The 19,924-nt window shown below is 54.4% G+C and overlaps 2 protein-coding genes across 5 annotated transcripts in view; one reads left to right on the forward strand and one right to left on the reverse strand.

The window, feature by feature from the left end:
• Positions 1-87: 87 nt before the first annotated feature.
• IDH2 (isocitrate dehydrogenase (NADP(+)) 2) lies at positions 88-14,379 on the forward strand. The gene is made up of 11 exons (XM_033100316.1): positions 88-315; positions 7,912-8,003; positions 8,874-9,039; positions 10,281-10,441; positions 10,519-10,662; positions 11,135-11,271; positions 11,437-11,588; positions 13,007-13,119; positions 13,285-13,382; positions 13,465-13,557; positions 14,027-14,379. The coding sequence occupies exons 1-11, from the start codon at positions 201-203 to the stop codon at positions 14,112-14,114; spliced, it is 1,359 nt and encodes a 452-aa protein (XP_032956207.1). The 5' UTR covers positions 88-200; the 3' UTR covers positions 14,115-14,379.
• Positions 14,380-15,701: 1,322 nt separating this feature from the next.
• The window catches only part of ZNF710 (zinc finger protein 710), a 48,914-nt gene continuing 44,691 nt past the window's right edge, over positions 15,702-19,924 (reverse strand). For all 4 annotated transcript variants that reach the window (XM_033100314.1, XM_033100315.1, XM_033100313.1 and 1 more), the window contains exon 5: positions 15,702-18,323. In XM_033100314.1, the coding sequence (XP_032956205.1) occupies positions 18,154-18,323 (170 nt within the window). In that variant the 3' untranslated portion in view covers positions 15,702-18,153. The remainder of the gene's footprint in view (positions 18,324-19,924) is intronic.

A 19,924-nucleotide genomic window follows, 5' to 3' on the forward strand; every position in this document is an offset into this window, starting at 1 on the left:
CTGCGCGCAGGGGCGGGGCCGGCGGGGCCTGGACCCGCCTAATCCCTGCGAGGCCCAATGGGTTGGCGGCCTCGGCAGCCCCGCCCCGGCCGTGCCCGCGCGCCCAGCGCCCAGGTCTGGGCCGCCTGCCGCCAGGCAGCTGGGAGCTGCGGCCGGCGCTCGGATCTCGCCTGTGGGCTTCGTTCCCTCGACTGCTCGGGATGGCTGGCTACCTGCGGGTCGTACGCTCGCTCGGCAGGGCCTCGGGCTCCGGGCCGGCCTGGGCGCCGGCAGCCCTGACGGGCCCCAACTTGCAGGAGCAGCCGCGGCGCCACTGTGAGTGCCAGAGGGTCCGGGCGGGCGCGCGCCCGGCTCCGCGACGTGGCGGCCTCCGGGCTGGGACCAGGGAGCGCGACCCGGACGCTCGCGGACCGGGGACGGCGGGGTTGGGCACACAAAGAGATGGGGACGGCCTTGGTCCGCACCCCCATGCCCCAAGCTTCCAGGCCGCGCCAGGCGTAGGGGTGGGGGACTTGAAGGACGGTGGCAACTGGTGGCCCGGGCGCTGCCAGCCCTGTGGCCTTCGCGGCGGGAGCTCTGGGCTGCCCCGCGCCCCCAGATGTAACTATGGAGTGCTCGGGGTGTCCCGGACCAGGAGGGCGTCCTGCCCACCCTGCGTCCCTGGCGGGAGACGAGCGAATGAGTGGGGCCGGAGCACCCCGCGAGCCGTCCCTGCTCAGACAAAGGCGGGAGGGAGGAGGCATCCACTTCCCCTTCCTTTTCAGCCTGGCGCGCTGTAATCTCTTCTCGCTGCCAGGCCCTCGTCAGCTATTTTTGGAGCCTTTTACGCGACAGCTGGAGGAGCGTGCTTTTCATTTTTCTCTTTTGTTTGGACTCCCCCCTTTCTCCTTGTCGCCGCACTGGAGGCTCCATCTTGGGGCCTCTCCTTGGCTTGACCTGCCTTTTCTCGTGGGCCGGCTCCTGCGCTGGTCGGTAGCCCTGCCTGGCTCACCGATGCAGAGACCTGGCAGCTGCGCCAAAATGTCACTTTCCCCAATGGTAGGTCACAGCTTCTGTGGTACCCTTAGCTCCCGGCTTCGGAGAAAAGACAGCAGTCGGGTTGTAACAAGCGAAAAGTAGCCTGAGTTTCCATGACCCACGCATGTGGTTGGCGTGTGGGCATTACCTGCTCCCTGGCTCTCCATCACCAGCTATAAAAGGCAGGAAACAATGTAGGTCCCTTGACCCTGTCTGATGCCTGTTGTCACGGAAACCCCTATCCTGACCCGGCCAGGAACCCCTTGCTCTGCGTGCGCCAGAAGAGTGAGCAAGAAGGTGGGGCCCAGGTGGCCTGGCCTTACTGCTGGTGTAGGTAATCTTTAACCGAGTGTGGGAGCAGCTGACCAGAGCTTGGGCCCCAATGCCACCCCCCCAAACCTGCCAAGGTCATTTCTGCTTTTGTACTTCTAGGATTTGTCTGTAAGGGGCCAGCCCTGCCACCCCAAGTTTCCAAGTTCCCCCCAGTCCCAAACCAAGTTTCCCATAGACACAGGGCACCTCCTTAAGCAAAATATGGTGGAATGTAGATACATTCTCTAATTCTCCCTTTTATTCCTGCATTGATGGTAAAAAAAAAAAAAAAGAAGAGGAAGCAACGACCCCCCCCCCCACACACACACACATAAACAAGAAAACAAAGCCCCTTTGGGGGCCTGAAATTGGGTCACACATAAAAAGAGCAAGCAGTTGCAGGTCTCTCTGAAAGTCCCCAAGTAGGTTGGTTATTATTGGGGAGAATGCCTGGTGTTTGAGTTGGACATGACACTATTCAAATTGTGACCTCTGCTACTTTGTTACCTGGCAACACTGCCAGAGACAGAATAGTTGGCATTCCCTTTGATGACAAGGAAAGAGTGTTTTTTGGCTGGAATAACTGCTGCACAGTTATTCCCACACGTGGCTCTTTTCAGTTTTACAACGCATGGGCCTCCACTGCCTGCTTCTGTGGTTCTGCTAAGCTAGAGTTTGGGGGCGTGAGGGAGAATTACTTATCTAGCCTTCCTTTGCTCCATTCCCAGCCTGGGAACTTCATTTTCTCACCCTGCTCTTTGCCTTTTCAGATCTTGGTAACTTGCCTGTACTCGCAGAGCAAATTATTTCATGATTGTTCAAAGTTTTGCAGACCCACTTGTAGAGTTCTTACGTGTTCTCCACTGTTTCAGCCACATCAGATAAGACCACAGCTGCGCCTCAGAGCTGTTTGGGGGGTCGTGTTTGGGCCCAGGTCTCCGGGCAGGCCTGTCACTGAGGTAGGAAAAGCCTCTGGAAAGCCTGGGGCCTGTCCCCAAATCCTCTAGGTGAGGTTGAGGCCTCGTGCACTGATTCCATTCAGGGTATGAGATGCTGGAAACTTCTCTCTGATTCCTGGAAGCCGGGCTTTGTGGCATGCGCTGGGCTTTCTACTTCTGTAAACACAGGTTTAAAATGCCAGCAGATTGCAAATATTAATTCATTATAAACTGTGTGCTTCTCCAAGGCAGGGAGCCCATTGCCTGGCAGAGTTGCCACATTTCTGATGATTTGGTGCAGTCTGACAGTGAGAACGCTCCAGCCTCTGTGGCAATGCATCCTGGGAGGTGGGGGTGGGGGAGAGCACATTTTATCCAAACAAGAGGTGAGGGCAGGGCAGTCCTTACCACAGACAGAATAGACCGTGACTTGGCATTCATTCATGTTGTCCACAAATATTGTGCTTCTACTATGTGCCAGGACTGTGCAGGGTGCTAGGGACAGAACTGAGAATAAGAGGCAAAGATTTCTGCCCTTCTGGAGCTTCAATTCTAATTTGGGGACAGATGGTAAACAAGATAGAAGTTGGCTAGTGTGATGAATGGTAATAGGACAACAGATAAGCAGGGAAGGTGTGCATGAAAGTTTGGGTAGGGCGGCCGGAAAAGACCTCACTGAATAAAGAGCGGAGGGAACAGAGGACAGAGGCCATTTAGTTATCAAGGGAAGAGGGAAGCGCAGGTGCCAAAGTCATGGTGGAGGAGTGCACCTTTGCCTGCAGGAGAGGCCGAGGAAGGCCTGCATGAGGCTGGCTCAGCGTGCACAATGGTGAGTGACAGGAGATGGGCCAGGCCGTGGGGGCCGTCGGGGGCTTGCAGGCCACTGGGGAAAACGCTGGCCTTTACTCTGAGTGAAAGTGGAGGCTTTGCAGGGTTTGGAGAGGAGTGTCATGACCTGAGTTACATTTTAACAGAAGCGCTCTTGTCTTCAGGGACCTGGTAGGAGGCCATCGTCATCCTCTGGTGAGGGGATGTTGGTTTGGACCTAGGTGGTGGCCCTAGCGGTGGTGAGAAGTGGTGGGGTGCTGGATATATTCTGAAGGAAAAGCCAATAGGATTTTTTGATGGTTTGGATGTGAGCGTTGAGAGAAAGAGAGGAGCGAAAGATGACACCAAAGAAAATACTAGAGTGTCTTCCAGAATTGCTACCCTGCCTTCTGGAGCTTGCAAGAATTGAGGCTGCCTCCTCACTCCCCCAATTCTGCTGGGCCATGCTGGCTGAGAAGCCCCTCTGCTGAGAGCAGCACGGGTAGGAATGTGGTAGAAGCAGCAGCAGTTATTGTGGGTGTGCCTGTCTTGTGGGGGGGTGGGGGGTTACCTTGAGCCTTGCGTTTGGAGCTGCAGGCCGATCCTGAAACTGGGGATGGGTGTTGAATCCTTACTTTGTGTTGGGTGCTAGAAGCCCCAGATCGGGAGGAGAGTTCGCCTAAAGGGCCTCTTGCAACTAATGTCCACACCACGCTGTGGCCAGGACGGCAGTGTTTGTACCCCGTCTCATCTGAAGATGTCAGGGTGTCCCTTGGAGGCTTTCAGAAGGCCCAGCGCGGTTCCTCGGATTTTAGGAGGCTTGTATCCCAGAGAGGGGCAGATGATGGGTGTGTCCCCCATATTGGCTGAACAGCAAAGTCTCAAACTCCGAAGTTTTGGGTGCTATCGAGGGACAGGCTGCCTCAGCCCAGCCCATTTTTGCCATGAGCCATGCATCTCTGCCTGCCTGCGGGAAGCAACCCATTCTTCAAGAAAGCCTGGATTTTTATGTAAAATCTCCTGGGTGTGTGTGTGTGTGTGTGTGTGTGTGTGTGTGTGTGTGACTACTTTAGTTTTTTAAAATTATTTTTTACTTATTCTTACTGTAAGAAATGCATAACGAACATTTCCATCTTAACCATTTTGAAGTCTGTAGTTCAGTCGTGTTAAGTACATTCACGTTATTGTGCAACCAATATCCAGAGCTTTTTCATCTTGCAAAACTGAGACTCTGTACCCATCAAACAGCAGCTCTCCATCTGCCCTTCCCTCCAGCCCCTGGCAACCACCATTCTACTTTCTGTTTCTGTGAATCTGACTCCTTGTAGGTGCCGCCTCATATGAATCGAATCATAAGTATCTGTCTTTTTGTGACTAGCTTGTTTCATTCAGCAGAATGTCCTTCAAGTTCATCCATGTTTAGCATGTGACAAGATAGCCTTCCTTTTTTTAAGGCTGAATAATATTAGTCCATTACATGTACATACTGTCTTAAAAACATTCAAGTTAAAATATACTGACCTTTTGAGTAAGGTATAGGAATTGTGAAAAGCTTAGGGGATACAGTTATTAAGTCCTTCTATGTTTAATTCTGCCTAGAATTTATCATAGGAGTTACTTCCCATAAATGTTAATGGCAGTTGGATTGAAAGAGTGTGTGGGAAATATGGCAATGTTATTTATATAAGTAGACACTATTGTAAGTCTCCTGGAGATACAAAGGGAATTTGCCATTTTGGGATTTGAAACAAAAGAACAAGCAGGAAAAAGCTGTTGAGGTAGGTCTGACATTCTTACACCGCCGAGGTGCTTCTTTTTTTTCTTTTTTTTTTTTTCAGTTTCAAAGCAGGTCTATCCACGATTAAGGTGTGGGGAGCCCAGTCTTGAAAAACTTAGAAATGTGAACATTGTTTAACCTCTAGGAGAAAAGTTTTTCTTAACCTTCCAAAGAGTCCTGTTCTCTTGAAGGTTCATGCCTGCCGCATTTGGTTTATCCATTTATCCCTTGGTGGACCCTGGGATTGCTCCCCGCTTCTGGTTATTGTGAATGATGTTGCTTATAAACATGGCTGTACAAGACTCTGCTTTCAATTCTTTTAGATTTATACCGAGAAGTGGGATTTGTGGATCCTATGGCAATTCTAGTTTGAATTTTTTGAGGAACCTCCACACTGTTTTCCACGGGGGCTACACCAGTTTACATTTTCACTAGTAGTGCACCAGGGTTCCAGTTTCTTCACATCCTCACCAACAGTTGTTGTTTTCTGTGTTTTTTTGTTTATTTGTTTTCACATTAGCCACCCTAATGGGAGTCAGGTGGCAACTCACTGTGGTTGTGATTTTTCCCTAATGTTTAGTGATGTTTGTGTATTATTGTTTGGAGAAATATCTATTCAAGTCCTTTGCCCATTTATTAATCAGGTTAGTTGGTTTGTTTGTTGTTGTTGTTACAATCCCCTAATTTTTAAACTTTGGCCACCTATTAATATTAAAAAACCGAAAAACACTACCTGCGTCAAACAAAAGGAGTGTCTGCTGCTGTGGTTCACATTGCTGTTCCCAGCTCCTTTGAGAAGTTCGCTTTCAAGGAGGCTGCACTCCTAGCCTTGATAAAGATGCTGCTTGCTCTCTCTCTCCCAGTTACCTATAGGTTTTCCCCTCCATACTCGCTCCTTGAGGGCAGGCACTGCTGCCTTTTAGGGGCTTCCAGAGAGATGCTTAGCACCTGGTTGTGAATAAGTGGGCCCTGTGGGCCCTAAGGGTTTTTGACACCTGCTGTGCACGGCAGGAAGGGCTGCCTACTTGTGACCTTGACATTGAAATCCCTCATGGAGGAAGTGTGGTGTCCACAGCCCACAGGCTGCCAGCTTGAAGCCCAAAACTTGAGTGGAGCCCACGCTGAGGCTGAAACCTTTAAGACTGGCCCCTAAATGAATCTCTCCTTAGGGATCCTGAATATATTTGGTAGGGTCAATATATTTTTAAAAAACTGGATTAGTTCTCATCAAAGTAACCCGTAGGAAATGCTCCTAAAAATTAAGCTAGCTCGGTCACAGCGCAGGAAACTTTTTGCAGGTCCTAAAGCCCGTTCCATTCAATCTGTAGACCAGAAAATGTGAAGGAATTTCATAGCTTAGGTCCAAATACCCTGCTGCATCTTGGGAATGGTGATGGAGCAGTGCCAGCAGCGGCCACCTTGTTCTCTAGGGAGTGAAGTATTCTGAGTCTGTGTTTGCTTTCTGCTTCTCTACAGCTGACCCACAAGGGCATCCAGAGGCTGCAGGGATCCAGGGATCTGTGCTCTGTCCTGTCTCTGACACAAGCCACGCTCCCTGATCTCATTTTTCTTCTTGAATGATCTCTAAGATTCTTTTCAGATTAAAACAAAACAAAACAAAATGAAACCAAGAAACTCAACCTGTTTGCATATCTTTGGGAGGTGGGGCATTTCGCTGTACACACTAATCTTTTTTCTTAACAGGTCAGGGTTGTCATCCTGAATCACGGCTGTGGTGGGTGTTCTGGCATGTTTTAAACCTGCACAGGTGGCCATGCTTTTTTAGTTTCTAGGCCTGTTTTTTATGGGCTTCCGTCTTGTGCTGTCAACCATGCAGATGTCACTTCTTCTGATGTTGGTGTTTTGAAGTGTCCCCTCTTCTGTAGTCTGGTGGGGTGGAAGACCCCGAACTGCACCTGTAAGGATGTGTGTAACGAGTGAATGGGCCCTAGCCGGGGACCGACGAGGGCTCCTGTAGGGACAGGTGCAGTTCTCAGCTGTCCTATTCCTCCTGGGAGTCAGCAGTGAGTGAGGCTTTGGAAGACGGACACCCGACGGCAGATTTTTCACCAGCTCTGCTGTCACTGCTTGCTCTAGGCTGTGGGCAGAGGAAACTGCAGGTGCGCGGGTGTCCCCATCGAGGGTCACCATGCTTCGTCCAAGGCAGCCTTCACTGATTGATTGGATGGGCCATTTTCTTGGGTTTTCTTTGGAATTCGCTTCCCAGACTGTGGGTTTTTCTCATGAGTCAGACTTTTCTTGAAGAGCTGCCATGGTTCCTGTTCCCCCTCTGCCCTCGCCCTGGGCCTGGATCAGCCACTCATCCAGTCCTCTGATGATGACGCTGTGGCAGGACTGGCTGAGCTGAGGCGGCTCGGACCAGGGCTTCTGAGTTCCGATCCCAGGTGCCCCAAGTGTGGGCTTCTCGTTGTACGAGTGCGAATTCTCCCGTTTTCAAACTGTAACCTCAGCCTCCCTACATTTAAAGTGGAGATAATGATAGCCCCTTGGGGAGTGGTTAGAGGATTGAATGGCATCATTAAAGGGTGGGGTACACTGTCAGGCACGGAGGAGGTGCTAATACAGTCCCTCCTCACTTCACGCTAGTCAGGTTCTCAGGTGACAGGCGACAGACCAAGTGAGTGACGGGTTGACTTTGAGCGGCTATTGGAAGGACAGGGGTTAGCTCACAGACTGCCTGGATTGGACTAGAGGGGATTCTGGGCTGCCTTGGGAACTGGGGGCTGCAGCCCCTGGACAAGGCGGCCTCAGCTGGCTCTGGTTCCGTGTGTTGTCGCCTCTGCCTTCAGATTCCAGGGGAGGAGATCTGACTGGCCAGGCAGGCGTCTGTCTGACTGGTCCTAGCTGGCCATACTCAGTGTGTGTGTGTGTGTGTGTGTGTGTGTGTGTGAGGGGTCCAGTCCCCGGTACGGGGAGCTGCTCCTGCAGAAGGGGAGCTGGGCATCTGGGCCCTGGCTGACCACTGAAGTCTGGCAGGGAGGAGAGGGGCTGCCCTACAATCTGCCAGGGGCGTCACGTGCTGTCTGTGCCCTGTTCTAGATGCCGACAAAAGGATCAAGGTGGCCAAGCCGGTGGTGGAGATGGACGGTGATGAGATGACCCGTATTATCTGGCAGTTCATCAAGGAGAAGGTAGTTCCCTCCTGAAGTGGCTGGCTTTCCACGTGGCTGGCCAGGCACAGTATTCTGCCCCAGCACAGGTCTCATAGGCCGCATGTACCTGCCTGATTCACCTGTCACCTGGTGGGCGGCAGCAGTACTGTTTCTTTCCGTCCGTTCTTCTGTCGTGTCCAGACACTCATGGTTCTGTGTCCTCAGCTGTCTGTGTCTTGTGCTGGGGCCAAAGCCTGCATGTGTCCCCAGTCTGTGCAGATTCCAGGCCGGTCCTGTATCTCTATCCTGACCCCCTACGTTCTGATGTGCTTCTTTGAGGGAGTGAAAAGAGAACAGGGCTGGTGTGCAGGGCATCCGTGCATATAGTTAGCCTTTCCTTAGCAGTTCAGGGATGTCACCATGAGTCGTGAATGTGGTGCCGTAGGACAGTGATATGTTTGAGCCACCATGGCACGTGGCTCTCAGGGGGGCTGCTTGGCTTCCCTCCCATGGGGTCTGCCTGGCAGAATGCATTGTCCGTGTGGAGACCCCTGTGTTGTGTCCACAAGAAGAAGGCTGACAACCGTTTCTGAATGGGGAGGAGAGGGAACCCACTGCATAGAGAAGTCTAGCTGCCCTTGGAGTTGGGATTCGGCTTCGTGGATGGGCCCTCACAGAGGACACATGGTCTGTGCCAGGGGCTGAGCCCTGTCCAGCCTCTCTCCAGAGCCCCAGCCTCCTGCCAGCTTTGTCCTGGCCCCATGAGGAACGGCTGCCCTGCCCCTCGTTCCCCGGGCCTCCTCTCATCTGCCCTGGCTGAGGGTTCCCTGGACACTGTCCCACAGCCTGTACGTGTCCCTGAGTCGTAGTCGTCCGGGCTGATGCCTCGCCCTGCCTGTCTGTCTCCAGCTCATCCTGCCCCACGTGGACGTCCAGCTCAAGTATTTTGACCTGGGGCTCCCACACCGTGACAAGACTGACGACCAGGTCACCATCGACTCCGCATTGGCCACCCAGAAGTACAGTGTGGCTGTCAAATGTGCCACCATCACCCCTGATGAGGCCCGTGTGGAAGGTGTGGCGGGGGTGGAGGGCTGTGAAAGCCTGGGCGACAGCAGAGCCCTAGCGGTCCCCGTAGGTGGGGGTCGGGAGGGGCAGTGATGGGCCTGGCCTCGGGTTCCACAGTTAGGGTGTGACAGAGCGAGGACCAGAATCCATGTCTCCTGCTCCCAGGCCTGTGGTGCTTCTGCTGTGCTGTGTGGCTCTGGCCAGGGTAGGTGCCCTTGGTAACAGGAAGGAGGAAGAAGCAAAGGAAGCTAATGCTGACGCTCTCAGTCAGAACAGGTCGCCTGCCCCTCTGGCCTCGGGGACCGTCTTGCGGGCAGGTTTACAGAGAGACCAGGGCCGTCTCTGTCTAGAGGAGGGCTGTGTGGCAGGCCTGTATCCTTCAGAGCCTCAGAGGACTCCAAGGGACGTCACTCGTGTCCTGCCACTGCCCCTGCGGCCATGGAGGGGTCTCAGAGAAGTACCCGTAACTGGGGTGGACTGGCTGTGGGTCCCTGGTTCTAGGGCTGCTCCTAAAGTTTCCACGAAATGGCACCAGTGTGTGGATAAATGGGCCAGGTTTGGAAAGTTCAAGAAAGGGTGGTTTAGCAGTTTGCAGAGGATCAGGGAGCGAGAAGGAAGCATTCAAGACACAAACTCCCCAGGCCTCCTGCTGTCTCGCAGGTTGTACTGACCTTAGGGTATTGGAGTCATGTTAGGGCTAAGCTCTTCTCACAGGTTTTCTTTGATTTTTCCTGGATGCTGGGGTTTATATCTCCCCATTTTATGGACAAGGAAGTCGAGGGTCACCATCTTAGTAACTTGGGCCTGACCCCGCAATTAGTGGCAGTCTTGGGGTTCGAACTAGAGCATGTGGAGTGGGGTACTGTGCTGCCAGGGTTCCTCAGCCTGAGCTTCGCCTGAGTGTGATGTGGGGGTAACAGCTGACAGAGCACTTCCCATGTGCCAGGCTGTGTCCTAGGTACTCTACATATGATCTCCTTTTCATCCTCACAGCAACCCAGAAGGCTGGGTATTTGATCAAAACTGTCATCTTAGAGCTCCATGTATACGACTCACAGCTCGAAGTGGTAGAGCTGGACCTTGAAGCCAGGAAATGTGATTCCGGAGCCCACGCGTGCAGCCTGTAGACTCTGTTGCTTCCCCAGGATGATTTTTAGGATGCCCGTCTGGCTGTGTTCTTGCTTGGGGTTCAAATTCTGGTCGGAAGGTGGCGGCTGCAGTGGGGCCACTTTCTCTCTGTCCTCCTAGAGTTCAAGCTGAAGAAAATGTGGAAAAGTCCCAATGGAACCATCCGGAACATCCTCGGAGGGACTGTCTTCCGGGAGCCCATCATCTGCAAAAACATCCCCCGCCTTGTCCCTGGATGGACCAAGCCCATCACCATCGGCAGGCACGCCCACGGCGACCAGGTGGGCCACGGTGGGAGTCCGCTGGCCTAGGACCCCCATCTAGAGCCCCTGCCTGAGTCACCTTCTCCTCTTTGCAGTACAAGGCCACAGACTTCGTGGCCGACCGGGCCGGAAAGTTCAAGATGGTCTTCACGCCGAAGGATGGCAGCAGCCCTAAGGAGTGGGAGGTGTACAACTTCCCCGCCGGCGGCGTGGGCATGGGCATGTACAACACCGACGAGGTGAGGCGGGCACGGGAGCCTGCGCTGCTCTCCACCAGCCTGGCCCTCCTGCCCCAGGCTTTACCCCCACCGGCTTGTCAGACAAAAGCACCTCTTTGCTTGTGGTTCCAGCCGAAGTGCCAGGCCTGGGTCACATGACCATATCTGAGCCAATCACAGAGGCCCCGAGGGAGGAGGCACTGTGATTGGATAAGCCGGGACACACTGTCAACTTAGAGACAGGTCCCACCTCAGCCATGTGATGTAAGAATTATGGAGAGGGGGTAGCTTTCCAAAGCAAAGCTGGGGGGCTGCTTCCTCCCTGAAGTTGGGAGAACGATGCTGGGCCAGCAGAAACAACAGGTGCTCAGTCCAGGGTGGCTGGGCTAACCCAGACTTCCAGAGAGGGTCATGTAGAGGGAAGGGGTGCCATTCCTGGGCCGGGGCCTGGCCCTGGGGGGACCATGCCAGGAACCTCTCTTTCTCCCCGCAGTCCATCTCGGGCTTTGCGCACAGCTGCTTCCAGTATGCCATCCAGAAGAAGTGGCCGCTGTACATGAGCACCAAAAACACCATCCTGAAAGCCTACGACGGGCGCTTCAAGGACATCTTCCAGGAGATCTATGAGAAGTAACAGCCTTTCCCTTCACTGTTTCCCAGAACTCCACAGCCCTTCTCCTTGCCCTTCCCGCCCTCCTCCTCCCCAGGGACGTTGCTGTCCCAGTGCACCTGCAGCACTGAGTCTCAGGGATCCCCCACCTGTCAGCCTCTTGCCTTCTCCCCTTTGCCTTCCAGGCACTACAAAACCGACTTCGACAAGAATAAGATCTGGTACGAGCACCGGCTCATTGATGACATGGTGGCTCAAGTCCTCAAGTCTTCAGGCGGCTTTGTGTGGGCCTGCAAGAACTACGATGGAGACGTGCAGTCGGACATCCTGGCCCAGGGTGCGTTGGGCCTGTGGGCATGTGTTGTCAACCTTCTCTGGCTGGGCAGAGTTTCAGACCCTTTTGGTAGAAAACTTTTCTAGTGTAGCCGCAGGCCTGGGACTTGCCAACTCATTGCAGGATCCCCTGTGGACAGCAGAGGGCAGGAGCTCCCTGGCATCTGAGTGAGGAAGGATCACAAATTAGGTTTGGACTGGTGTATTACTAAGGCTGCTGTGAAAGAGATAGGAGGACATAGGAATTCAAGTCCTAAAGGGCGACGTGTGTCAGCAGCCCTGAGGTTCCTGACCAGGAAGGGACCAAGTTACTAAGTTTGGCTCCAGCGGAAACGTGGGATTGGGCATACTGGGTGCTCTTTAAATTACAGAAAACTTGTTTTACACAGTAAACCTTTTGGATGTAGGAGAATTCTGGGGAAGACGGCAAGCCCCTAGGCCCGCGAGCGTCCTGAAAGACCAATTGGATTGTGGTAGACAGTGTGGGTGAGGCAATTAGAGAAGAAACATAAGAAATAGCCCATTTGTGTGGGGAATAGAGCAGGAAAGATGGTGGCGGTAGGCAGCATGTAGCATAGAGTGGAAGAGAAACAGGTTGTGTGAGACGGGTGAGGTCGAGCTCCTGAGAAGAAGAGAATCCCATGTTGTGATGGAAAGAGGGTCTCGATGGTTTATAAAACCTCTGGCTTTATTTTGAAAAATGCAGGGGTGATCCTCTCACTAGAGTAATTCCCATCTAGGCTGGAAGGATGAAAAGCCATAGCAGACAAGAGAAAGCATGAAAGTGACCCCTAAGTGTATAAGGAATTGGTGAGTGGGAAGGTCCAGGTGAAAATGAAGAAGGGACCCCCTCCCCCTGCTCCAACAGCAGAAATTCTTGGACAAATAATTTTCCTATAGGAATTGCCCACTTTTTCCTTCTTGGGCCTTTATAATTCTTATTTTGGTGCCGTGGGTGCTTTTGAAGCCCAGAAGACCTTAACAACAGAAAAGGTTGACACCCAGATGTGGGGAAAATTGGGAATAAATCCCAAAGCTTTCAAGTAGCCGAAAAGAGTGGCAGATAGAGTGATCGCTGTGAAATGCTGACAGCAGCAGGGTTTATTCTTTCTGCTTGAATATGGCACCTTGTCACGAGGCAGGCTGGCTGGGCAGAACTCTATGGGGTCTTGGGCCCCAGGGGCCACAGGCTCTGAGACACCTGGACATGGGGACACAGATATATGCTAATAGGCCAATGACAACCCCCTTTGAGTGTCCCCTACCCTGTGCCGAGCCATGGAGACCCACAAGGGTAGACAAACCAGAACAGTCTCTGTCCTTCCAGTTACCGTTGGGCGTGGGTGGAGACATAAGCTGAGAAGTAGCTCGGCCTGGGTGGTCTGAGAGGCAGACACAGAGAAGGGTCTTCTCCCTCTTCAGGCTTTGGTTCCCTTGGCTTGATGACGTCTGTGCTGGTCTGCCCGGATGGGAAAACTATCGAGGCTGAGGCTGCCCATGGGACAGTCACCCGCCATTATCGGGAGCACCAGAAGGTGAGTGGAGAGCGTGGCCACAAACGCTACCCTGGGGCCGTGAGCACACTGGCCCTGAGGGCTGGGATGGGCCTGGCCCTGTCAGTCTAGGGATGGGTAGCTGCATCCGGGTGGCCCCCTTATTGTGTGATTGGCTCTTGATTCCCCTGCTATCTGTGCCCCCAGGGCCGGCCAACCAGCACCAACCCCATTGCCAGCATCTTTGCCTGGACGCGTGGCCTGGAGCACCGGGGGAAGCTGGACGGGAACCAGGACCTCATCCGGTGAGCACAGAGGAGGGGACTGAGCTGGCCCAGGGCCCCGACTCTGCACAGCCGTGGTTTCACTCTGCCCCGTCCCCTGCAGGTTTTCCCAGACCCTGGAGAAGGTGTGCGTTCAGACAGTGGAGAGTGGAGCCATGACCAAGGACCTGGCAGGCTGCATCCACGGCCTCAGCAAGTAGGTGGCCTGGGCAGAGGGCAGGGTTGGCCTTCTGGGACCTCAGGGGTGGTAGGAAGGAGCCAAGGAGCCTTTTGAAGTGCCCCTCCTGAGTCAGCTTAGCTGCCAGGAGCCCAGCGCAGGACAGGTCCACAGCCCTGAGGGATGGCTTGGGCCACGCTTCCCAGACCAGGCCTAGTGAGCACGGGTCCCCATCCCTGAGGCTAGCTACTCAGAGCCTTTTCCACCCACTCCCACACCCACCTCCCAGCATTTCCCAGGAGGGTTTGTACCCAGTTCCCCATTCACCTGGAAAAGAACAGACAGACCTTACCAGGTTCTGGCTGAATTTGCTGTGGCCTTTTGGCAGTGGGCTATAGGTGACCTTTGACCTGGAGCCTGGCCGGGGCCCTCCCCACAGGGGCTACCACCGTCAAGATGCCCAAGCTTGGGCTCTGCCCCTCACATGAACGGTGTTCTCCCTCGGCAGCGTGAAGCTGAACGAGCACTTCCTGAACACCTCGGACTTCCTGGACACCATCAAGAGCAACCTGGACAAAGCCCTGGGCCAGCAGTAGCAGGACGGGCGTCTGCCCGGCCGCTGTGAGACACTGGTCCTCTGACACGCAGTGGAGGGTGAGCCTCACGGCCCTCGCAGACGGCCTTTCTAGGGGACATTTTTTATAAGCAAGATGTTTTTAAGTCTCTGCGTTTCCCCTCATGGTGACGTGAGGCAGGAACAGTGTGTTTACCTCAGCCAGTCAGTATGTTTTGCATACTGTAATTTATATTGCCCTTGGAACACACGGTGCCATATTTAGTTACTAAAATCTCTTCACAAAACCGTCTGCTGTGTTTGTCCCTCAGGGGAAGGAGGCAGCTGGGGCCTAGAGGCAGAGACCCCCCCCAAAGGGCTGAGGGGCTCCACTAGGGACAGACTGGAGCATCGGGGGCCACAACAGGCCTCTGTCCCAGGCTCCATCCAGTCAGGGGGCCACCATGAGGGGAGGGGACCGGGCAGCAGAGGGGGCCTCCTTCATTCTATGGGAGCAGCCCGAGGAGCCACTGCAACTCTGGGGGTGCAGGCCGGTGGGTTCCCTGGAATTTCCTAGCACAATCCCGTTCCTATATCATGTTCTCCATGTTGGGACTATCACTTCTCGATAGATTCAGGTTATTTATTTATTTATGTATTTATTTATTTGTTGGTTCTCACCTTCTAAGCATCTCCAGATCTCTTTGCCCTTTGTACTAAAAACAGGCCCCACTCAGCAGGTGCCTCTCCGGTCTCTTCTCACGGCGGCCTGGGGCTAGAGACTGGGAGTGTGCATGGGGTCCCCCATGTAGTCTAGGCCAGTGGGTCCCAGACTTAGGTTCATCTTCTCCATTCGTTAGCAAAACTAGAAAAGTAAGGTTATCCAGTTGCTCTGAAGTGAAATAGGTCCAATTTAAAGGGCTATCCTCATGCAGGGATATTCTATTTTTTGGTGTTAAAATGTCCTGGGGAAAAGTTGTATCATATTCACTTGATAAAATAAATACGTGGCAACCCTAAGTCCATTTCCCAAATGTTGGGGGGGGGGACGCTCACAGCTCCTGAAACCCAGTGGTTGGGAACCTCAATAGGTCTGAGCGGCTGCAGCCTTGCACCCACACTGGCGCCCCCTTCTGTTGGCAGGACTTCTCGCCCTCTGTCCTGGCACTGAGCTCCCTATGCTGTGGGAAAAGAGCGGGCATGCTGGCTCTGCGAGGCCCAGCTCCTGGGGGGGCAGCTCAAGGTTTCCGGCCCCTTCTTGCCCATCGGCAGCAAAGGGCTGGCAGTCCCCCAGAACGCACAATTATCGAGCTTCTGAAGCCTAGTCTGGCATCGTGAGCTGGCTTCTGTCCTGGTGCCGTTGGTGGGTAGGGAGCTGGCTTTCTCGCTGCAAGTGGTGGGAATTCTGGGGCCGTAATCTGTTCCCTTCTTGGTCTTGGAGCAGCTCCTTTTAGACACCTGGTCCTGCAGGCGTTCATTCCAGTGCAAAGGATGGTCTGGGTCTCCTGGGCCCTGGAGAGGGATGCCCTGTTGGGTGAGGCTGCAAAGCTTTAGTGCGAGCTCCTTCCAGGGGACGGGTGAGGACCAGGTCCCCAAGAACCATGGAAAGAAGCACTCACAGTCACCTCACTAAAGAATATTCATTTATTTATAATTATTGCTAAGTAAACTTCTCTTTTGAACAGGAACATAAAAACACAGTAGGGCTTTGCACAAGTGGAATTTCTAAACAGTTGGTTTGTATACACGTCAAAATAAGTTAGAATGGAATTCATCCAGGAGTTTCAAAGTCACCCGAGAGGCCACACACCTCTTTTGAAAAGGTAGGGGCAAGGGGTGAGGACAGAAGCCTTGCCAAAACCACCCCCCAGCTCTCAGTTCTGAGTTGTGCTGTCCCCTTCTCTTCGCTTTGCCCAAGTCCAAGGCACAGGGCAGGGGCATTCAAGTATCGAACCTCGCAGAGGGCCGGTGCTGACGGCGGGGCTGGGGGAGGGGAGGGGGCCCCTCTGGGGCCCAGACCTTCTCCCTTGGGTTTCCAGGACCAAGGCCACTGTGCTGGCAGCAGAGAGGAGGAGGAGGTACAGGGTTCTTTTTGGTACCAGGGGAGAAAGACGTTGTGGGAAGAGGTAGTTTGCAGGGGATGATGCTTCTGCTCAGCAGGAGAAAAATGTCTTCTACAGTGACGGGTCACTGCCACCTGAGGGTCATCATGGCGGGCACCTGGGAGGCTGGGGGGCCTCGGGGTCTGGAGAGCCCCAGCCCTCTCGTTTGTCGCTTAGTGTAAGCTCCAGCAAGAAGGAAGGGGCACCTGGCTGCCCGATCCTCCCCTCCGTCCTGATCACAGCCACCGGAGGCCTGGCTTGGTCCTTCACTAAGGATACAGCCTTGGGGGCAGCTGCATGTCAGATTGGTCCCCTCCACCCCCAGCTGTTTCCCCCTCACCTGGTTTCTGGGCTGAAGTCGGTGGCTTCACCTCCTGTGCCTTTGGGGACAGCCCTGCCTGCCCCTCGCCCACTGCGGCCTCAGGGCGGGGAGTCAGGGTGCCCTAGCATTCCCGAAGGTGCTATTTCCTTGCCCGGGGCCTGCAGCCTTCAGTTCCAAGGGAAGGGGCGGTGGCGTGGGGATAGAGGTGATGAGAGCGGGCAAGTGACGGAGCTGCTGGCTGAGCAGAGTCAAGGCCCTGGCTCTGGGGGGGGTGGGACAGTGGGGGGCCTGGCAGCGGGTGCATGGCCTGCCTGGCTGCCTCCTCCTGCCTCTAGCCCCGGCCTCCTGAGGCTTCCTGCCAGCAGCCGGACCTCCAGGGCCAGAGGGACAGTCCCCTCCAAGCCCGAGTCCTACCCTTTCAGGTTGGGGGGCACAAAGCACACACAGCACACAAGAAAGCTTCTGTTGGGGAAAAGAAAATGATCTCCATCAGAAAAGGTAATAGGCGACACAGAGTTGGAAAGGAAAAAAAAAATAATAAATTACCTTCAAAATATCCCCATTTGCTCAAAAACAATCTTTTTTTTCCTCTATGGTCTTCATTTTCCTTTTTAAATATGTTGCTCTTCCTGGGAGCCCGCTGACTCCTGGCTGTCCCCATCCTCAAAATGGATACTTGTTATACCTTAAATAAGAAAAATCCTCCAGCTCCCCCACCCCCCATACAGATGGTTCTTGGCGTCCTCTGAGGACAGCCCCTCTTTGTCCCCAGTGGTCTCTTCACTGTGCTCTGCCCCCTCGCTCGGGGGGGCCTCCATTTCTGGTAGTGTATGCCTGACGCAAGGCATTGTCCCAGCTTTGTTCACGCTGGGGACCCTGGTGTGGGGTCCCAGCTCAAGACAGAACTGGATGACATTTGTCGAAATCCACCTTAGGGCTGTGGGGCCTTCTTGGGGGTTGGCTGGAGAGGGCATTAGCTGGGGCTGGGCTATACCCCGCCTTCCTGCGGGCCAGGACGGGGGCTGCATGCATGCCTGGCTCCAGGAGAGTGCAGGAGGCACCAGGAGGTAGAAGGCAGAGGCCCTGCCCGGTTGTCCACAGGCAGGGAGGGTGGGGAAGGCGGCTCTGGGGCCCGGGCTTTTCCCAGCCCAGGGGCTGGTGGGTGGGTGGGCAGTGCTAACCAGCTCGGGAGCTCAACCATCCCTGGAGGCAGGAGTTGGTCCAGAGGAAAAACAAGGCCTGACTCAAGTGATCTCTTCCTCCAGTGTCCGGACCCCTGCCCACACTGGTTGCCCCAGCTCCACTGGGCCTGGAGACACCTGAGAACTTGTGCCCTATGGCCTGTCCCCGAATGGCTCCCATCAGCATTTCCCTGACCCTCCCACAGCAGCAGGCCGATGAGACGTAGACCCGGCCTCTGTGTTCCCCTTCCTTCCCCAGAATGCCTAGGGCCTGTGCCTGGTTCACAGCTGAGGCCAGTAGTACAGTCCATTTGGTCTAAAAGTCCCTAGTGGTGCAAATGACTCAGCGGGAGGGCAGGGCTCAGGGCAGTGGGGCAGTAGCTTGTTTCTCAGCTGCAGGAGGTGCTCCCGCAGCCCACGGGTCTCACCCCCACGCCCCAGGCCCTCCTCACCCCGTTCTGGGCGGCCCAGCGTGTGCTATAGCACGTTGTAGTACGCCATCTCTTTCATGGCGTGCTCAGTGAGGACGCTGGCCTCGGCGCCGCTCTCCACGCCCGCGTAGGCGTACGCATTCTCCTCGAAGTCTTCCATCTCCTGCTGGCTGTCCAGCTCAGAGGGGTCGGTCCCGGTCAGCTCCATCATGGGGTCTGCAAGAGAGGGGCGCAGTTAGGCCCGTGTGCCACCTCGTGAGAGGAGCCTGTCACCCCACCCCACCCCACACACACACAGGAAGCGATGACCTTTCTAAAGAAAGGACTTCCCAGTCACTGCTTCTGGAGGATTCTCAGCTGCCCGTCAGCCTTCCTACTGGGGAGGCCCCAGGCCCCTGTGACTTCTCTGATGGGTCACCAGACCTGAACCCGAGAGGTGTGTACGTGTGGGGGTGCAGGCCTGGCCTTGACCTATTCTTTGGGTCTTGCATCTATGCCCCTTTTAAGTCACTAAACTTCCTCTTGTCAACAAGGTTTCTTACTGGTCCCCTTTGCCATGTGAAAGCCAGCTGCCCTGTGTCACGTCTCTGTGTCACCACTCAAGTAGCACCTACTGCATGCCAGGCACTTCACATATATCCTCTTATGAATGCTCACATCAGCACCATTTATGAGATCAAAAGGAAGTTCAGAGAGGTTAATCAACTTGCCAAAGGGCGCCCAGTAAGTGCTGCTGTTTTCATCCACTGTGCTGCTCTGCCTCAGTTGGCTGGAGGGAGCCTTTCTCCTCTGATCTCCTGCCAACCTTTGTGCTTGAAGCCAGTTCTACCCAGTGGTCTCCTTGAGCCATGTTCTCCAAGGACAGACAAACATCCAAGGACGATTAACACAGAGGATGACACAAAACTCTAAGAGGCCTCCTATAATTTTACCAAATTGAAATCTTCTTATAAAGTTCTTATTGTTGGGAAAAAAGCCAGACAGAAAACACACAAGAGGCCTGGGGCTGCCTTCTGGTGAGTCACGGAGGGAGTGGGTCCCCAGGTATGATCTGGGGATCCTGACAGGATGGCCAGCAGGGACCGGGGCTAAGCCCCAGTGTGTATTCTCCACCTAGGAGGTGTGATGTGTTTCGGGCAGAAATGTACCCCCGCCTGGCGGGAGGTGGGGCGTAGCCCTGAGAAGTCAAAGGCAGGGTTTTAAACCCCGGCCCTATTAACATTTGGGGCCATAATTCTCTGTTGTGGGGGCTGTCCTGTGCATGGTAGGATGTTTAGCATCACCCCAATTGTGACAACCAAAAATGTCTCTAGTCATGGCCAAGTGTCCCCTGGGAGCAAACTCACCCCAGTGTGGAGAACCACTGGTCTAAGGGGAATCCCACCCTTTGCCAGTGAGTGGGTCAGGAGTAGGCATGGGACCCAATTCTGGCCTGTGAGCCATGAGGAACGGCCTGCTCGTGAGTTCTGAGAATGTTCTCACTGGTTTCAGAGCAAAGGGGAGCAGGCTCTCACTCTCCCCCGAAGAGGAACCATGTTGGGAAGCATGTTGCTCTGAAGTCCACTGGCCATGAGGACAGTTACACGTGTTGTCTCGGCTGCTGGGAAGCTCAGAGCTCCCCTCTGCGTGACCATTGCACCTCCCATAGTACACCTGGACTTGTGACCTCTCCTGGCTCTCCCTTATCTTTCCAGTGGCCATTTTTCCCATTGGATACTTTCTTCCCCACCCATTTATTTTACATGTCATCTGTCGGGACGGAGAGAAAGTGTGTGTCACCTCCTGTGGGTTGGGATCTTGCATGAGTTACCTGACTT

The sequence above is a fragment of the Rhinolophus ferrumequinum genome, chromosome 28 (genome assembly GCF_004115265.2).
Source record: "Rhinolophus ferrumequinum isolate MPI-CBG mRhiFer1 chromosome 28, mRhiFer1_v1.p, whole genome shotgun sequence".
Taxonomy (NCBI): domain Eukaryota; kingdom Metazoa; phylum Chordata; class Mammalia; order Chiroptera; family Rhinolophidae; genus Rhinolophus; species Rhinolophus ferrumequinum.

Excerpts from the sequence above, each read along its gene's own strand:
- IDH2 (XM_033100316.1), top strand. The coding sequence starts at position 201 with ATGGCTGGCTACCTGCGGGTCGTACGCTCGCTCGGCAGGGCCTCGGGC. Across the intron at positions 316-7,911 it reads GGAGCAGCCGCGGCGCCACT|ATGCCGACAAAAGGATCAAG; the intron begins GTGAGTGCCAGA and ends GCCCTGTTCTAG. Across the intron at positions 8,004-8,873 it reads GGCAGTTCATCAAGGAGAAG|CTCATCCTGCCCCACGTGGA; the intron begins GTAGTTCCCTCC and ends GTCTGTCTCCAG.